The sequence below is a fragment of the Giraffa tippelskirchi genome, chromosome 2, assembly GCF_054371585.1.
Source record: "Giraffa tippelskirchi isolate mGirTip1 chromosome 2, T2T-mGirTip1v1.2.pri, whole genome shotgun sequence".
NCBI classification, from domain to species: domain Eukaryota; kingdom Metazoa; phylum Chordata; class Mammalia; order Artiodactyla; family Giraffidae; genus Giraffa; species Giraffa tippelskirchi.
This window is the reverse complement of record NC_137276.1, coordinates 67,978,776-67,997,914: the sequence shown is the minus strand read 5'-3', so window position 1 is coordinate 67,997,914 and position 19,139 is coordinate 67,978,776. Positions and strand designations below refer to the sequence as shown.

General features: G+C 40.6%; 1 protein-coding gene across 32 annotated transcripts in view; it reads left to right on the top strand.

Annotated features, from left to right (window-relative positions):
* The window catches only part of MYPN (myopalladin), a 105,753-nt gene that overhangs the window by 66,469 nt on the left and 20,145 nt on the right, over positions 1-19,139 (top strand). For all 32 annotated transcript variants that reach the window (XM_081568904.1, XM_081568902.1, XM_081568890.1 and 29 more), the window contains 2 exons: positions 9,229-9,822; positions 10,612-10,750. In XM_081568904.1, the coding sequence (XP_081425030.1) occupies positions 9,229-9,822; positions 10,612-10,750 (733 nt within the window). The remainder of the gene's footprint in view (positions 1-9,228; positions 9,823-10,611; positions 10,751-19,139) is intronic.

The window sequence follows — 19,139 nt, the reverse complement described above, 5'->3', positions numbered from 1 at the left end:
AGGCTTCATATAAATGTAATGGGATGAAAGAAGCCATAAAAATTCAGAGTCACCTCTGAATTGATGCACGTGTGGCCCAAACCCTCTTCAGAGCTTCCATCAGTGTCCTGTTGCAATATTTAACATGCATCCATAGTAAAGCAAGCATTGAACGTGACAGTACTATTATGTTCTGTTTGATCCACACATCAAAGTGATAAAAATTACATTGATAACTACATAGACCTTTAAATATCAACAATGAAATCTATAGTAATAGGACTCCCATCATGTGTTCCTTGGTGCTGACCACAAGGTACTCACTGGAAGCAGTTCATGTTGCTTAATTTTATATTTTTCTCTCTACCACACAAATTTTGGGCATAAAACTAAATGTTACAAAACATACAAGTCACACCCAGAAATACTTCAGTTCAGTTGAGTCACTCAGTCTTGTCTGACTCTTTGTGACCCCATGGTCTGCAGCACACCCGGCCTCCCTGTCCATCACCAACTCCCGGAGTCTACCCAAACCCGTGTCCATCGAGTCGGTGATGCCATCCAACTATCTCATCCTCTGTTGTCCCCTTTGCCTCCCGCCTTCAATCTTTCCCAGCATCAGGGTCTTTTCAAATGAGTCAGTTCTTCCCATCAGGTGGCCAAAGTATTGGAGTTTCAGCTTCAGCATCAGTCCTTCCAATGAATATTCAGGACTGATCTCCTTTAGGATGGACTGGTTGGATCTCCTTGCAATCCAAGGGACTCTCAAGAGTCTTCTCCAACACCACAGTTCAAAAGCTTCAATTCTTTGGTGCTCAGCTTTCTTTATAGTCCTACTCTCACATCCATACATGACTACTGGAGAAACCATAGCTTTGACTAGACGGACCTTTGTTGTCCAAGTAATGTCTCTGCTTTTTAATAGGCTGTCTAGGTTGGTCATAGCTTTTCTTCCAAGGAGCAAGTGTCTTTTAATTTTATGGCTGCAGTCACCGTCTGCAGTGATTTTGGGGCCCCCCAAAATAAAGTCAGCCACTGTTTCCACTGTTTCTCCATCTATCTGCCATGAAGTGATGGGACCAGATGCCATGATCTTAGTATTCTGAATGTTGAGCTTTAAGCCAACTTTTTCACTCTCCTCTTTCACTTTCATCAAAGGGCTCTTTAGTAGTTCTTCACTTTCTGCCATAAGGGTGCTGTTATCTGCATATCTGAGGTTATTGATATTTCTCCCGGCAATCTTGATTCCAGCTTGTGTTTCATCCACCCCAGCGTTTCTCAACATGTACTCTGCATATAAATTAAACTGCTGTCCCCTCAAAGTTCTGCCAGTCACAGGAAACGGGAATTACTTGAAGTAAAAACAAGGGAAGAGGTTATTGTAGGGATATAAGCAGGAATGGGGAACAAAACACAGCCAGGTCCTCCACAGAGAAGGAGAGTAGGGAGTTAGTGATAGCTTATGCTGAACAATGTCAGATTTGTGATCTCTAAAGAAGATTTAGCTTCAGGACCAGGGACCAGGCTTGATCACTCAAGAGCTTTTGTGTAGCAGAGTTTTATTAAAGTGAGAAAAGGGACAGAGAAAGCTTTTGACAGACATCAGAAGGGGGACAGAGGGTGTCCCACTTGCTAGTCTTTAGCAAGGGAATTATATACTTTTTAAATTAGTTATTACAATAAATCAAAAGAATGTCTCAAGGTTTTAAAAATTTACCAGACTCACTCCCACAATTTACATTTTAGGATAACAGCGTTAAAACTCAACACTAGAAAGATCCTACCAGACCCACTCCCATAATATACATTCTAAAATAACAGGATTAGTCAGAAGGTTTTCAAGAAGGAGAAACTGTCCTCAAGCAGGATACATTGTTGTTATATAATCCTTAGTACAGAGTTTAAGCTGAGTTCTTTGTTGTGTAATCGTCAGTTCTGGGCTTAAAGAAAAAAAATATTTTATGAGACTAAGACTAAGGAATGTAGAGAAAAAAAGACATTTGTCCTTTTTTCCTCCTTGAGAATTCCAGACCCCTACCTCCTCCTCAAAAGCCCCAGATCCCTCTCTCTCCTCCTCAGGGACCCCAGACTTCTTATCAACCTGCCTAGGAATTGACTCTCTCATTAGGAGCTAGGATCACATCCATGATGAGTCCAGCTTCTAGCTGCTGCTCATGCTCTGTCCTGAGCACCTCCTTGTTTCCTCTCCACTCTTCTCTCTTGGAAGCCTTACCAACTCATCTGGCCCATAATGACATGTCCTTTCATGATTTGTGTCAAGTTCCACTGTTAACTGGGTTTCCCTTGTGGCTCAGCTGGTCAAGAATCTGCCTGCAATGCAGGAGACCGGGGTTCAATCCCAGGGTGTTGGGAAGATCCCCTGGAGAAGGAAAAGGCTACCCACTCCAGTATTATGGCCTGGAGAATTCCATGGACTGTATAGTCCATGGGGTTGCAAAGAGTCGGACACCACTGAGGGACTTTCACTTTCTTTTCGCTGCTAACTACATCGTTCTCAGCAGCTCCATTCCGAATACCAATTAGCCCAGCCTTGTCAGGTGCACTGGATTTAGGTTTACAGGGAAGAAGAGTCAAATGGATCAAATCACCACTGTGTGTGAAGGCAATTCTCAGAGAAGCGAGTTGTGGGAACAGGTAATCGCAGACAATCCATTTGCCATTTTGTAGAGCCTCCTCTTACCCAGGGACTGTTTAGGGGCTATTAGATTTACCTTCAAGTTGCAGAAAGCCCAAAGTCACAGTGAGTTAAATACATGAGGGTTTATTTTTCTATGAAATAAAGGAATTAGAGGGGCTGCTGGGCCTGTTATCAGGGCTCTATAGTCATTAAGAATCCAGTCATTTATCTTCTGCTCTGCCATTTTAGCACTGGCTTCTTCTCCAAGTCCCCTCATGGTCCAAGACGGATGACGGTGGTCTAGTCATCATGCCTGCATTTCAAGCAGCAGAAAGAACAAACGGGTAGAAGTCGTGATATTACTCTCTTTTAAAGGAGTCTTCTAAGGACTCACCCCAAATCATCTGCTTATATTTCACTGGCCAGAACTTAGTCACATAGCATACTAACAATAAAGGAAGCTGGGAAGTGTAGTCTTTAGCTGCACAGGTTGGCTCCATGAGTAAAATCAAGTCCCTTTACAAAGGGGAGAATTAAGTAGTCAGCCAGCAGTAGCTACCACATGAAATTTTCAATAAATATAAAAATTCTTTCTACTAAGTTATGTAGTGACACCCTCTAAAAATCCATTTCTCAGCACTATATAATTCTTTAATATGTTTTTCCTTCCTTAAATTTTGTATTAGAGACAAGAATATGCATGTGGATGCTCCCCCCTTCCTCTGTCCTTCCTCCCTCCCTCTCTCTCTCTCATACACACACATACTCCTTTGTGAATCTACATGCTTACACACTTTTCTTACTGGTTCTAACCTTATTGATGTTAATCTTTTAGGTTTTACATTAAAACATATTGACTCAGTAATCTTGAAGTGAAGTGAAGTCGCTCAGTCGCGTCCGACTCTTTGTGACCCCATGGACTGTTGCCTACAAGGCTCCTCTGTCCATGGAATTTTCCAGGCAAGAGTGCTGGAGTGGGTTGCCATTTCCTTCTCCAGGGGATCTTCCCAACCCAGGGATCGAACCCAGGTCTCCCGAATTGCAAGCAGACACTTTACCATCTAAGCCACCAGGGAAGCCCTTCAATAATCTTGAGGATACCATTTTCTGCTTGTTCTTCAATTTGCCATTCATATAGAAAACAGAATTCTTATAGATCTTAAAGCTGCAAAGGGAAGCTGTCACTTTTAAATACTATCATCAAAACCTAGATAATTTAGACTTAGAAAATTTCAACTTGAATATTAAGCTAACTAAAGAAGTGATTCTTCATCCTGGCTACACTCTAGAATAAAATGTAGAGCTTCTGAAAAATATTTATGCCTTGCACCTCAGCCGAATCATAATCTCTCCACAGATTATTCTTAGGTACAGTCAGTTGGAAACTACAGGTGTAAAAGTTGGTGAACCTGAGTTACAACCCTTTATCACCCCACTCAGCCCCATACACACACTCCTCCACAGCCAGAAAAACAAGAATAAACATTTAAAGTGGATAAAATGTCAGAGACAAAATGAGAATGTACTGGGAAAACGTATGCTTTGGGGATAAGTGTTTCTCTAGAGCAGTGGTTCTGTCTTGGACGCAGGCAAGAAGCACCTAGAGGCCTGTTATTCAAAGCACTGGCGTCCCCTTGGGGCTTGATAGAAATACAGGCTCTAGTACTCCACTTGGAGAAGGCAATGGCAACCCACTCCAGTACTCTTGCCTGGAGAATCCCATGGATGGAGGAGCCTGGTAGGCTGCAGTCCATGGGGTCCCTGAGAGTCAGACACGACTGAGCGACTTCACTTTCACTTTTCACTTTCATGCATTAGAGAAGCAAGTGGCAACCCACTCCAGTGTTCTTTCCTGGAGAATCCCAGGGAGGGGGAGCCTGGTGGGCTGCCGTCTATGGGGTCGCACAGAGTTGGACACGACTGAAGTGACTTAGCAGCAGTACTCCACTAAGACCTACTGAACCAGAAGCTCTGGGGGTGGGACCCAGAAATCTACCTTTTAACAAGCCCAACAGAGGATTCTGAAGCTCGCTGAAGTTTAAGAACAATTCACCTACACTTAAAAACTATGCCTGGATCCTTTCCCAGGCCAATTGACTCTCTAGCCAGTGGTGCCTAAATTAGTGAGGTTTGTTTGCCTTTTACGCTCTCTGCACAGCCAGCGTGACTACCACTGCTAAAACCACAGCTAAATCTGATTGCAGAGACATATTTACCCAGAATTAGTTATCTTAATCAGTGGTGCACTGGCGAATGTTTTAATTACTGACAGAGGCAGAGAAGCTCTGACTTGCAGCACTTGCCAATTTCCTCCCACCAGAGATGATTTCAAGTTACTAAAGAAAGATCATTGAACTGGGAATTGGGATGATGTGTATACAATCTTCTCTCCAGAGCCAATGAGAGCTGGCTCCAGAGCACACCGCCCCAATTGTTGTTGCCAAAACTGCTTTCAAAGGTACTTGATACAATAGCCCAAGTTTGTTCTGCCGTGCTTGTCATGAAGCCTTGACATTTTATCTCAACCACTTAAAATCCCTAAGAAATTCTTTCATATTCCAGAAACCACAATAAGAAGCAACCTTAACAGTTTTGAAACTCATGTTCATTCTTACAAATCTTAAAATTGGTATCTGTAGTTCAGAAACTGAAAAATATAATATCCACAATTTATTGATCACTCAACTGATTTAGGTGATTCGTCTACCAATTCTCACAAAAATGTGAAGAGAAATTACTTACTCCTATTTTACTTATGAAGAAATCGGGGCCAAAAAAACCTAGAAACCACCCAAAACCACACACATAATCAGTGGCAGAGCCAGGATTAGGATCTAAGTCTTTCTGCAGAGGCCATATTCTTGAGCATCATGCTTTAACTAAGTTGTGGCAAAAGAAAAGATATTTTCAGATAACCCAAGAGAATTGATAATCTACAGAAAGAAAGCTTGGGTATAACCCTGATTTCAGAAATCCTCACAGCAACAAGATATGAACAGCTGAGCATATAGCAATTTATGATAGGCTGTTATTTTGAATTAGAGAGGTTGTTCAGGGTTTTGTATGCTTTATAATTAACCTTTCCTTTCTTTATTCTTTCACTGCAATGTGTGTCTTCATTATTAAATAGTAAATTCTATAACTGAATTGAATGACAACAACAAATATGTTATCTGTAAATAACCACTTGTTATTTGTGTTACATGCATATATAGTAAGATTTTTTTAAGCCCTGAATAGCTCATACTATCTGAGGCATATTTGTATATCCTATAGCACCTAGCAAAGTAAACATACAGAAGATTCAATAAAAGTTTGTTGACTACTAGAATTGACACCTTGCCCTGAAGTAATGAATAAGCAAATTGAAACAGGTGTTTTAAATCCCTTCTGAAACAGGATAGAGCTTAGTAACATTTGGAGAAAAAAAGTCATGTCCAGCTCTTTGTGACACCATGGACTGTAGTCCTCCAGGCTCCTCTGTCCATGGGATTCTCCAGGCAAGAATACTGGAGTGGGTTGCAATTCCCTTCTCCAGGGGACCTTCCTGACCCAGGGATCAAACCCAGGTCTCCTGCATTGCAGCAGATTCTTTATCATCTGAGCCATCAGGGAAGTCTATCAATCAAAAAGAGACATTATTCTCAAATAAATTCTTTCAGAATCTTAGATAATCAAAACAATTTGATGCTGTATCTCATATATCATTATGTTTAAGGTTTGTGACTCTCAAATATACTGCATTAAATTATATGGGCCAAGATGCTATTTAAAGTCTTACTTAAAGTTAAAAGCTAGTTCTTGGTTTTCATTCAATGGGAGCTAAAAGAAAATCAGAATCAATCAATATCAAGTGACTTCCTGGCCCCTTTTCTTCATCCCTAGCTTTCTAAGATCACTTAGTTTTCATATACTACTTTTTCTACTTCCATAACCACAAGAAAATATTTCTGCATCATCATCAGATTAAAATTTACTCAAGAATACAATACAAACCTGTCCTAAAAACCACACAATATTGTCTTTATGCTATAGCATTCACAGAATGGAACCTGCCAAATATGAGATCCATTAAAATTGTAAACGTCTTCTATTTTCATGCCATTGGGAAAGTTAACACCAGCAGAAATAATGTTAATTGTTTATATTTTTCTAAGGATATCTAAGAAGGATATTTCTACTTCTCTTGATTGCTAGATAAAATGAAAAGGTTTAATTAATTTTACTTTATTCTCTCAGCTTAAATACTTACTTCTAAAAGAGGGGAAGAAAGTTACTCTGCCAAGTGGCTAGTACTTCTAAATTCTTAGTTTAATCCAAGATGAGTTTTCATAGTTTAACAAAGGATCATACAGTATGTAGCATTTGACAGGAGTTAATGAAAGTAGAGACTGGTCTCTACGTTGTGATGTTACTTTTCCATATATTGTGTATCAGAAATGTCAACGAAGGGAAGGAAAAAGGCCTTCAACTCCAAGGATTTTTTTAAATCAAGGTTTGGAGAACCTTCTGACTCGATCTTTTTTAAAAAAAAAAAAAAGTTTTATTATTTATTTTTTAGTGTACTGGGTCTTCGTTACTGTGCAGGCTTTTCCCTAGTTGTCGTGCTCAGGCTTCTCATTGTGGGGAGGGGTAGGGGTGGGGACTTTGTTGTTGCAGAGTACTGGCTCTAGGACACACAGGCTTCAGTTGTGGCTCTGGGGCTCCAGAGCACAGGCTCAATAGTTGCTGCCCATGAGTTTAGTTGCTCCACAGCATATGGAATCCTCCCAGATCAGAGATCGAATCCATGTCTCCTGGATCAGTAGGACGATTCTTTACCACTGAGCCACCAGAGAAGCCCCTGACTTCATATTGTTGGTGTTGACTTTCCCAATGGTATGAAAATGTAGAACATTTCATTGTTAATAGATCTCATGTTCAGCAGATCATCTTCTATGTTCCAGGTATACTTTCAGAGAGCATAAAACCATGGTGGTTGAAGCACTGTGGTCTCACTTGTGGCTCCTCTTACGGTTATTTACTCAAGAAGAGAGTCTCCTAACAGCAAAACTTGACAGCCCTGACAACTTGATGCATATATAGTATTTAGACATTTTCCATTTTCCTTATTAAAAAATAAATTAACTATTTTAAGAGAAAGTATTAGACTGTGGGACTTAAGGCAAATCATACAACGCTTCTGTGAGTCAGATTTCTTTAAATAGAGAAAGTGCTCCCAGCTTGATCATCTTCCTTTTTTAGGCACAAGACAAGTCTAAGGCAACATTTATAATTATGGTGACTATATAATCTAGCATTGAAACCATGACATTTTTGAGAGCGAAAGAGTGCCAACAATAATTATGGCAGGAAAATAGGCATAAAGGAGCATGGTCTAGAATGAATCAAAACATATGGTTACCTCATCTATAAAGCTTTGTTGTCAGAAGAGGATGAGAAACACCAAGACATATCCAGCTGTTTTGCTAAGGTTTGCTCTAAAATGAGGCAGAGTGAAGAATCTAGCACATTTTGGGGGGAACTCAGCCCTCTTTAGTGTTAGTGACTAACATCAGTATCAGTGTGTAGCTCAACACCCTCTGTCCAGAAGCCCAACCCTAAACCTAACCCTAGTTCAGTTCAGTTCACTCAGTCGTGTCTGACTCTTTGCAACCCCATGGACTGCAGTCACACCAGGCCTCCCTGTCCATCACCAACTCCCAGAGTTTACTCAAACTCATGTCCATCGAGTCAGTGATGTCATCCAACTATCTCATTCTCTGTCATAACCTTCTCCTCCCGCCTTCAATCTTTCCCAGCATCAGGGTCTTTTCAAATGAGTCAGTTCTTCCCATCAGGTGGCCAAAGTATTGGAGTTTCAGCTTCAGCATCAGTCCCTCCAATGAACATTCAGGATTGATTTCTTTTAGGATGGACTGGTTGGATCTCCTTGCAGTCCAAGGGACTCTCAGGAGTCTTCTCCAGCACCACAGTTCCAAAGCATCAATTCTTCAGTGCTCAGCTTTCTTTGTAGTCCAACTCTCACATCCATACATAACTCCTGGAAAAACCATAGCTTTGACTAGACGGACCTTTGTTGGCAAAGTAATGTCTCTGGTTTTTAATATGCTCTCTAGGTTGGTCATAACTTCCAAGGAGCAAGCGTCTTTTAATATCATGGCCTACCCCTAACCTAGATACTATCTACTCGTCTCGGAACTCTGAGTACTCCCAACAAGAGGACTGTTGTTTCTATTTCTTCTTCCTAATTTATAAACATTCTAAAATGGGGCTGCTGCATTGCCCAACTCCAGGGTCACAACACAAAGGACAAAATGTCAGTAAATGATGCCTCATGGAGTTGTGCGTTGTGGTGGCCTTTCCCTTCATCCTGGCAATCAAACAGATCTGGAAAGAAGGAGAGAACTCACAAGAAACTGATTGGCTGATTGCTGGCCACTCTGGCTGTGTGTTCTTAGCAGATACTGGGTTGACCAAAAAGTTCATTCTGATTTCTGAAAGAACTTTTTGACCAACCCAATAATAAAGAGCCTGTCTGGACACTTTCTGATGGGTGAGGCGATGGTGACAGTCTCTCTTCTCTCTCACCCCTCTTGTTTTGTGTGCAGCGATTCCAGTCAGCTACAACAGCTTCACAACCAAGTCTTACTGGAACAACAGCAGTTGCAAAACCCATCTCCTTCATCTCCTAAGGAGTTTCCTTTCAACTTGAGTGTTTTGAACTCCACTGCTGTTCCGGCAGTGACAATGTCCAACAAGCAAGCAAAGGCCCCTTCGTCACAGACATTCAGCTGGGCCCGGCCAAAGCACTTCTTCCCCTCTACAAGTACCACTGTGGCCTCTGTGTCCCCTTCCAGCTCTCCAGTGTTCACCCTGAGCAGCACTCCTCAAGCCATGCAGAGGACAGTGAGCAAAGAAAGCCTCTTAGTTACTCACCCCTTGGCTCAAACCAAATCTCTAGGAGGGGTCTCCATCCAAAATGAGCCACTCCCCACTCCAGGTCCAACAGAGCCAGCACAACTGCCACTCACGTTTTCCATCTCCAGCGGAAACCAGTTTCAGCCCCGCTGTGTGTCCCCAGCTCCTGTCTCTCCCACCAGCCGGATTCAGAACCCAGTGGCTTTCCTCAGCTCCGTTCTGCCTTCTCTCCCTGCCATCCCACCCACCAATGCCATGGGGCTGCCTAAAAGCGCACCATCCATGTAAGTATCTCGAGATTTGAGTCTTTATTGAATTTGTTACAACATTGCTTCTGTTTTATGTTTTGGGTTTTTGGCCAAAAGGCATGTGGGATCTTAGCTCTCTGACCAGGGATTGAACTCCCACCTCCTGCATTGGAAGGTTAAGTCTTAACAACTGGACCACCAGGGAAGTCCCTCACTGAGGTTTCTTGATGTAAAAGATGTCATTTAAGAAGCAGTCTGCATAAGAATAGCTTAGTCTAGGATAGGCCTCTCAGTCATCACTATCATTTATCCTATATTATCACTATCATTTGTCCTTTATAATCCTATCTCTTAGACAAAATGGATATCCTTAGGACAAAAGCACATGATTATTTTAAATATGGGCTTCCCTGGTGGCTCAGATGGTAAAGAATCCACCTGCAATGCAGAAGACCCAGGTTCGATCCCTGGATTGGGAAGATCCCCTGGAAGAGGGCATGGCAACCCACTCCTGTATTCCTGCCTGGAGAATCCCATGGACAGAAGAGCCTGGCCGGCTACGGTCTATGGGGTCACAAAGAATCAGACATGACTGAAGTGACTTAGCATGCATGCATTTTAAATATATTTTTATAATTTAAATACTGAAAACACCTCTATACACAGATTCTTTGCTCAGTGCTCAACTTTTGCACACAAGATGCCCTACATAAGTGCTTGATGACTCCTGGTGTATGGTTGTCATTCCAACCACTCTGATTCCTAGGCCTTTGTACCCTGACCAGGGCTTTTCACGAGTGACTTAGGGGTGAATTCGTTTTACAGGCCATCCCAGGGACTAATGAAGAAAAATACAAAGTCTTCCCACCCAGTGAATGATGATTACATCCGTGAAACTAAGAATGCGGTGATTCGAGACTTGGGAAAAAAGATGAATTTCAGTGATGTCAGATCAAACCAGCAGGTAAGACTGTTGGGTTCAGATGGTTTATTGGAATTTCATTATAAGGAATGGAGAAGGCAATGGCAACCCACTCCAGTACTCTTGCCTGGAAAATCCCATGGACGGAGAAGCCTGGTAAGCTGCAGTCTATGGGATCGCGAAGAGTCAGACACGACTGAGCGACTTCACTTTCACTTTTCACTTTCATGCATTGGAGAAGGAAATGGCACCCCACTCCAGTCTTGCCTGGAGAATCCCAGGGATGGGGGAGCCTGGTGGGCTGCTGTCTATGGGGTCGCACAGAGTCGGACACGACTGACGCGACTTAGCAGCATTGTAAGGAATGTAAGTTTGCTTAATTCAGTCCTTAGGTCACCTGACCTCAGTGAAACTGACACTGCAGCTTTGGAAGGCAGAGTACAGACTGAACATGGTTTGTGCAGGAAACTTGTCCACACGGATCCACAGTTCTTGATTAGCCCAGTAGCTAATTTAGTTTACTTGTTTACATGTGTTTACCTAGAATACAGTAGGTTAAAGAGAGGGACTAGATAGTCTGTTCTCCATTCCAGCAATCCTCTGCTCAGTATCGGCAAACACCATCACATCTTTGAGACATTTCAATATCTGAGCCTTGAGATGATCTGGACTTAAAGGAACTCTGGAGTTCCAAGCTGTCTCTTACCTGATTCCTTCAACCCTAATGTGCCTGGGGATTGCTCACCAGTTCTTCTCAATCTTTACATTAGGTTAAAGTGTGTGAAACAGCCGTTAGCCAATATCCTGTGGTTCAACCTGTACAACCCCTGCTTTCTAGTAAGTGTTTACACTGGAGGAGAAAAAGGAAAGTCATATGCAAGCATTATATGAAAGAAACACTATTTTATTTGAGCTAGTTTTTCTTTTTTGTCTGTGCCACATAGTATGCAGGATCTTAGTTTCCTGATCAAGGATCATACCCATGCCCCCTGTAGTGGAAGCACAGAGTTTGAACCACTGGATCACCAGGGAAGTCCTGAGCCATTTATTTTTGCTTTCTGTATAGTGGTTATTTTTTAAATGCAGATATATATTTTAATAATTTAACTCTTGGTTTATTTCCTCAGGTGGGAACTGATTAAAATCGATTTTGAAATAGAACAGAAAATTTTAGTGAAAACTCTATGTCAAATATTGTGCAGCCTGTGATATAAGTGACCCTGGAAACAAGGTTCTACACTCCCCTGACCATATGTTGCTTTCCTTCATATTTTTAAATATTACTTCCAGTGGAGCCACTGATATACAGTATTTTACTAATGTATTATATGTTGGGAAATTCTTACTGAGTGGATTCTTTTGAATATAGTGTTTACAGTACTCAAAATTGGAACTTCCCTGGTGGTCCAATGGTTAAGACTTTGCCTTCCAGTGCAGGGGGTGTGGGTTCAATCCTTGGTAGGGGAGATTCACATGCCTGAGGGCCAAGAAACCAAAACATGAAACAGGCAATATTGCAGCAAATTCAATAAAGACTTTAAAAATGGTTCACATCAAGAAATATATTTTTTTAAATGCTCAAAATAATGTTTAAAAATGTTTTTTAAAATTGACTTTAAATTATTGACTTGAAGCAGGATATTTAAGCTTGCCATAATCAAGTACACTTTTCATATATCATTTCATCAAATTCATACATATCTGGGAGGCAAATACCAAGGCAACTATTCTTCTCTTCCATCTTCTAGATAGAGAAACTGAGGCACAGTTGTCAAACTGTCAGGTCAGTGGTAGAACAGGAACCAGAGCCCTGGTTTCCAAGACACTTACACATTTTCCCTGAACCTCTGCAGTCTTTTGCAGTTTTGCGACAATTACCTCCAAACCCCATAAACACTGCTCTGTCTAGGACAGATTTGTTGTCCTATAATACTGTCATCACAGTTGTGGTTGTTAATCCTTCTAAGCGTCACTGAAATCAGAGCTGTGTTCAGACTGTCTTTTACAACTCAGACAGGGAGCAATTAGAACCCTGTAAAAATGATACCAAGTCAGCACATAGTCTGTCTGATTTTACCTTTATGGTTACTCTGTAAGGAGATTCATGCTAATCCATTGCCCAACTCAAGGGAAAGTAGGGTTTTTCTCTTATCTGAACTGTGAGTACATGTAAACATGAATTTCCATGAGTGGAGTGCTATAAATCCAGTAGAACTCTATTAAACCTCCATCATGAATTAAATTCAAGGCAGGAACTTGGAGTCTTAAAAAGTATCTCAAGCCTCCCCATCTGAAAACTGTGACACATGTCAGTGTTCTTCTGATGATTATTATTCTTAGAGTTACTACAGTATATTAATTATAGAATTGATCTTACACAGCATTCTGTGCCATAGATAATGAAAGCCAAGCTACATAATGCAATTCAGGAAACTAAGGAGCTATCTGAGATGGAATGCTTGCATTAGGTTGGTAGATGTTGATCTGAGGAAGTTTTGAGGCCATATTACAATACTGTTTTGTCCACTGCCGTCTTGGGAAACAATAGTGAAAAAGTCATGAAGAACTGCCTAAATGTATTGTGGCCCACTGATGAAGTTAAGAAGAAAATCTGTTTAGAAAAAGTGGAAAACAATCATAAAGAAACATGAGTATTGACAGCTGTCTATACCTGCATTCTAGGTACATGGAAATCAAGATGATCTATTTTTCTACCCCCACATTAGCTTTAGACATTTAATGTCTTATTTCAACTTTCATCCTTGACCTCATTTCTCTGGAAACCTCCCCATCTCTTTATTCTGATCCTCCCTCTCATTTTTCAAATGAAAACTTTTAAAAAGTGTGGCTCCCAGATACTCCCCTGTATGACAAAGAGGAAAAAAAATAAGTACCTAATTCTTGCTTTGCCTTTTTTCCCTCTAATCTCCTTCTTCTCTAAGCTCCTTAGTCATTTATTCTATTTAAATCTTACCTCTTTCATCTCTTACCATGAATTCTTTATGAAAATTCTCCCTTGAGCGCAAATAAATAATCTTGCCATCTGTTTCTTTTCTAATAAGAGTACCATGTGTCACTGGCCTTACATTATTCACCGTGGGCATGGTAGGACCCTGAGTGATGGAACAGTGATGTGTCCCCATGTCATCTGCTGTGGGTTCACCCAGAATGTACTAGTCACAAGCTCGCTGAGAGCTGGAGTCAGGGGAGGAGGGTCTTGCTCATTGCTGCAACCCTGCTGTGTCTGGCCCAGAGCAGGTGCCCAGGGAATATCTGTTGAATTAAGTCACAACTCTGGGATTTAGTTTCAGACAGGATAATGAAACCTTTGACCAAGGAGAAAATTTTGGATTTGTTGCATCTCTATAGAAAATATCTCACTTGACTACAGGGATTCTGATTATACCTAATTATAGATACTATCCACCATGATATTAATCTATTTTAATCAACTGACTGCTGCTGCTGCTGCTGCTGCTGCTGCTAAGTCAACTCTGTGCGACCCCCTAGACAGCAGCCCACCAGGCTCCCCCGTCCCTGGGATTCTCCAGGAAAGAACACTGGAGTGGGTTGCCATTTCCTTCTCCATTGCATGAAAGTGAAAAGTGAAAGTGAAGTCGCTCAGTCATGTCCAACTCTTCGTGACCCCATGGACTGCAGCCTACCAGGGTCCTCCATCCATGGGATTCTCCAGGCAAGAGTACTGGAGTGGGTTGCCATTGCCTTCTCCGAATCAACTGACTAAAAAGATGAAAACTTTAAAAAATAGCGAAATTAAGCAAACCTCTGGCATTAACTGAAACTTTAAGGGTAAATCTGTGAATCATTGAGTGATTATTCTTAAAGGCAAAATTTGGATTTAAGGTATTTTTAAATACTTTAAAATACTTTAAAAGGTCTACCTCCTCCACAGTAGAGTCTGTTTTATAGAATGCTGTACCCCCAGTGCCTATTATAGTATTCTAAGAATCTGGCAGTAAGGACAGGGCGGGGGGCTATGAAGCCTGGTTATTTCTATTGAAGGTGGTATATAGTATTAGATACATGGTAAAAGAAGACATCCTCTGTGTATGTTAAAGTTTATCTAGGAATCTTTGATCTGCTGCCCATACTGTGGGCTGTCCCAGGAACAAAGGAGAATACTTTCTCTAACACATACAACTTCCTTTAGCGTACACTGTACCCAGAGTTGGTTGGGAGCCCTTTGAGCAGGCTCTTCCAGCTGGTTTGATCCTACTTGATTATTTGCCCCAAAGCCCAGACTTAGAACCCAGCTCAGGGCACTGAGTGTCAGATCATGCCCCATGTTTTGGAAATCTGGAACCTTGACAATGCCGTATCTGATTGGGGTATGTCATGACACTGAGGTTCTCAGCAGAAGGAAAGTACTCTCCACCACTCTGACAATTTGAAGGAAATTTCTGCAGATGTGTCCCGGAAACCAAATGCCTCAAGTTGTCAAACTATCAGCCTTAAGAGGATTATCTTTAAAGAAAAAAAAAAAGAACCTATATTTTCAAGCGGCATATTCTTCTGAAGTAATTTTTTAGCTTTTCATTTTCTTTCATAGAGCAATTGAAATTCTGTGCAATTCATTTTCACTTAAGGTCTTCAACATAAGCCTGGAAAGGATGGGCCATATGTCATTGACTTGCTGGCCACACAGACCAGATTACACAGAAAAATATTCTCTCCTTTGAGCACAGACATCACCTACAAGCAGACTTCACAGAAACTCCTGCCTCTACTCACAAAGGGGACAAGGCAAGGGAAAATGGAGAACACAGCACAAATCCAGTCCTGGAAATTCAAAGTGCACAGCCACCCACAGTGCGTCAGTAGTACAACCTTTGTGCAGAACAGTGCAGAAAGCACATTCAAATTTAACTTAAACATATTGCTTATTTGCAAATGTCCTTAGAAAACCTGAATCTCATCGGTCATAATTTTGAATGACAACCTTGATTTATGTATAAGAGGAGTAGTTATTCCTGGGATAACCAACTCTCAGGAGCAAAGCACCCTTCCCCGCTCAAAAAAAACCCTACACTAATTCCTCCTTTGGACATGGTGTGCATATTTGTAAACATCCCAGTTGTAAAGATATGCTGCTGTAGAAACAGGCCACATACTTCTGCCACACAGTTACACAGTTTCCTTTTTCCTAAGGATCAACTCCCCAAATATTTTATGAAATCTTTCATAGAAATGCCTTGACCTACAGTATTCTTATTTGGTTGTGCATATGTGACTCATACATTACATCATATAACTGGTACCTTAAACAACTGTATCTTAAATGCAATTCTATTTTTTCTCCCTTTCTCCTTTTAAATTTATTCAGTGGGGCTAATCCTTCTCCTGCTCCTGGCAACCTCAAATATGAGGTAATCTCAAAACTATTTTGACCACTTTTAGTTCACATAAGGTTCTGTGTTTACTTTGTTGCAAAATACAATCTTGATCCAGAAAAATGCAATGTCCAATTATTGTAGTAACTAACACCCTAATCCTTATTCAAGAATAAGACCCTACACACAAACACCCCACACCCAGGGACCCCCTACAAATGGGACATCTAAAACCAGGAAGGAAGTATGGCCAACTTCTCTCTTTTTTGTTCCCTCCATCCTCCATTTCACTAACTGCTGTTCCTGACTTCTTCCTTTCCCAGCCACAGGGGGACAAAAGCTGACCCCATGCTGGATTTCTCTCATATGTGGTTCACATATTCATGACAGGAATCATCACAGGTCCTCTGACCTGACACCATGCAGGAGTGCGGGCCACTGAAAGCAGCCATCACTCACCCACCAACAATAACCCACCTCATTGCTCACTCTAGATTTCTTAGGCAGGAGTCAGATACCAACCCACTGGAGGAACAGTAAGTGCTACAAATGGGTCTGTTTAATCTCCCTCAATAGACTGGAGGTGAAAAGCAGGTACTCTGAGACTGGAGGTATGAGACAAACAGATATTATTAGCTCTCTCCAAAGTCATCTCACTGGATCTTCTCCTTCCTGACTGTTTTGTATCTCTGATGAAGAATCTCAATTATCTAACCTGTCCTTGAACACCTGCTTTGAAATTTCTGTTACCTCAGTAGAAACTTACAGTTAAGATCTGGTTACAACTGTATCCTCAGTACAAAGTAACAAATAGTATATTTTAGATAATTCACTGAGTGTTCTGTTTTCATTGCCTCCCAATTTGTAGTACTGGTAAAATAGTAAATATATAACCAATAAGTGTACTTTTATAGCAAAACAAAATGTGCATATTTTCATTATGTTGCTTCCATGGTTCCTTTGGTTAAATCAATTCAAACATTAAAATTTCCATAAAATCAGGTCCCAACTTGGTAAAATCAAGTTCCTAAAGATTGGAATGCATGGAGACAATGCAGTATTTATATTCTCAGGCAAGTACTCAAAGCCTTGTCTATCACCCATTTGTTCCTGAAGTATACACATAATCATAACTTACCACCATGCACAATAATACTTGTTTGGAAAAATTAGTTCACACTTTCAATATAGAAAGCCAGGAACTGACCAGCCCTCACTCATTATGTGGTAGGAGAAGCTGCAGAGAAGGTTCTTTAGCTTGGATCAAGGACTCCACTAAAATAGTGGCTACAGGTGGTATGGAATGGATTGGGGATCTGAGGACTTAAACAAAACAAGATGAGCTGCCATAGAACCTAAGACCTCTTGCCACCCTCACAAAAAGCCTGGGCTATCCTGAACTCCAGGATCTCATCTGAGGTTTGCAAACTATGAGAATCATTCATTTGACTATTATTTTTAAAATAATAAAGCAACTTAGTACCAACCTCACATAGTAAGGGAATAAAATAACTCATTGGTTTTATTCCTAAGCATCCAAAAAATAAACATATCTGTTAAAAGGAAAAATAATACCTATTTAGGTGCATGAATGCAATTCAACAAAGATGAAAAATGTACTCCTCATGGGATTTTTAAATTATGAAGAATAGGAAATATTTCAAATTTGTAAGATTAGTTAATGTATTTATGGAAAATATGTTCATTGTATAGTATTAGGGAGAATAATTTGAAATTGCTGATATTCTACCACTTTTAATCCTCAAAAAATGGCAATTTCATATGGTTCAAACTAATAGGTAGATAGCTGGAAGTTTTAAGTATTAACTTAAAAAAAAACTCCCAAAATGTAGAAAATAGTTGTAATACTTTTAAACTAAATTAGGTTTCAAATTAGAAGTGAACAATCTTTTACTTTAATTGGTTTGAGTTATCTGATGAAAAATGAATATACTTAACTGGAGATTCATAATTTTTTTCTGCCCTGAAAGAGCTGCTGTATATTTATTTTGTTTACCCAGTCTAAGATGAGGCTGAGAAGAAAGATTTAAAATTGGTTCTGAGAAATTAAAACCAAGAAACATTTGGTTTCTGTGTTTCCTAAGTGCCAATTCTACACAAATTCAGGCAGTGATATATATAAAACAATAACTAGAAGATATGAGTGATGTGATTTAATAGCTTGAGATTACAGCTTGTGAGTCCTGAACTCAATTATTCTGCCTATGACTAGGGGCAGATGCAAATCAGCCTGGTGCTCCCAAATTCACTTCAGGGGCATCCTAGTATCATCTGCATGGAACCTACCTAAATCATAAAATTATGGTTAACTAGAGTCACAAGTTTAACCAAAGGTCTCACCCTCACCCCAGGCACCTGGCTCTGGCTTCCTCAAAGATACAGTAGTGCAGGAACAAATGACAGCCTCCATGTCATTCATGTATTCTTCCATTCTGTGGGTACTCAAGGAGCACCTGCCATGAGACAGGCGCTCACTATTATATGTACTGTTGACATCGTGGGAAGCAAGACAAACAAGAATTCTGCTCTTTTGATGCTAACATGCTTAGAGATATTCAATCATTTAATCAATAAACAAACAAGCAGGAATAATACTGGAGGGACAGACGCTGTGATCCCAATGCAGGGAGCCCAGGTTCTGATCGCTGGTCAGGGAACTAGATCCCACATGCCACAACTAAGACCTGGTGCAGCCAAATCAATAAATAAAAATAAATATTTTAGAAGTTTTTTTAAAAATAATAATACTGGATAGCAAGAAATGCTCTATTGTAGAGAATTACAATAGGAGTTACTTTAGATGAAATGCCTGGGAAGGCTGTTTTATGGAGGTGACGTTTAAGCTTGAACAGGGCAGGAGAGGGAATGACAGGAATCCAGGATAAGTTCTAGATTTAAGTTCACTTGGTGCACTCAAAGCATGGTCTGAAACCTATGCCAATTTGCAAGCTGTCATCTCTCTACCTTGAGATAACTATGGAAATTGAAAGCAACCAATAAGAAATTTCTATAGCATTTGACAGACAAATTTTATGTCTATCAAACATAATCTTGCATGC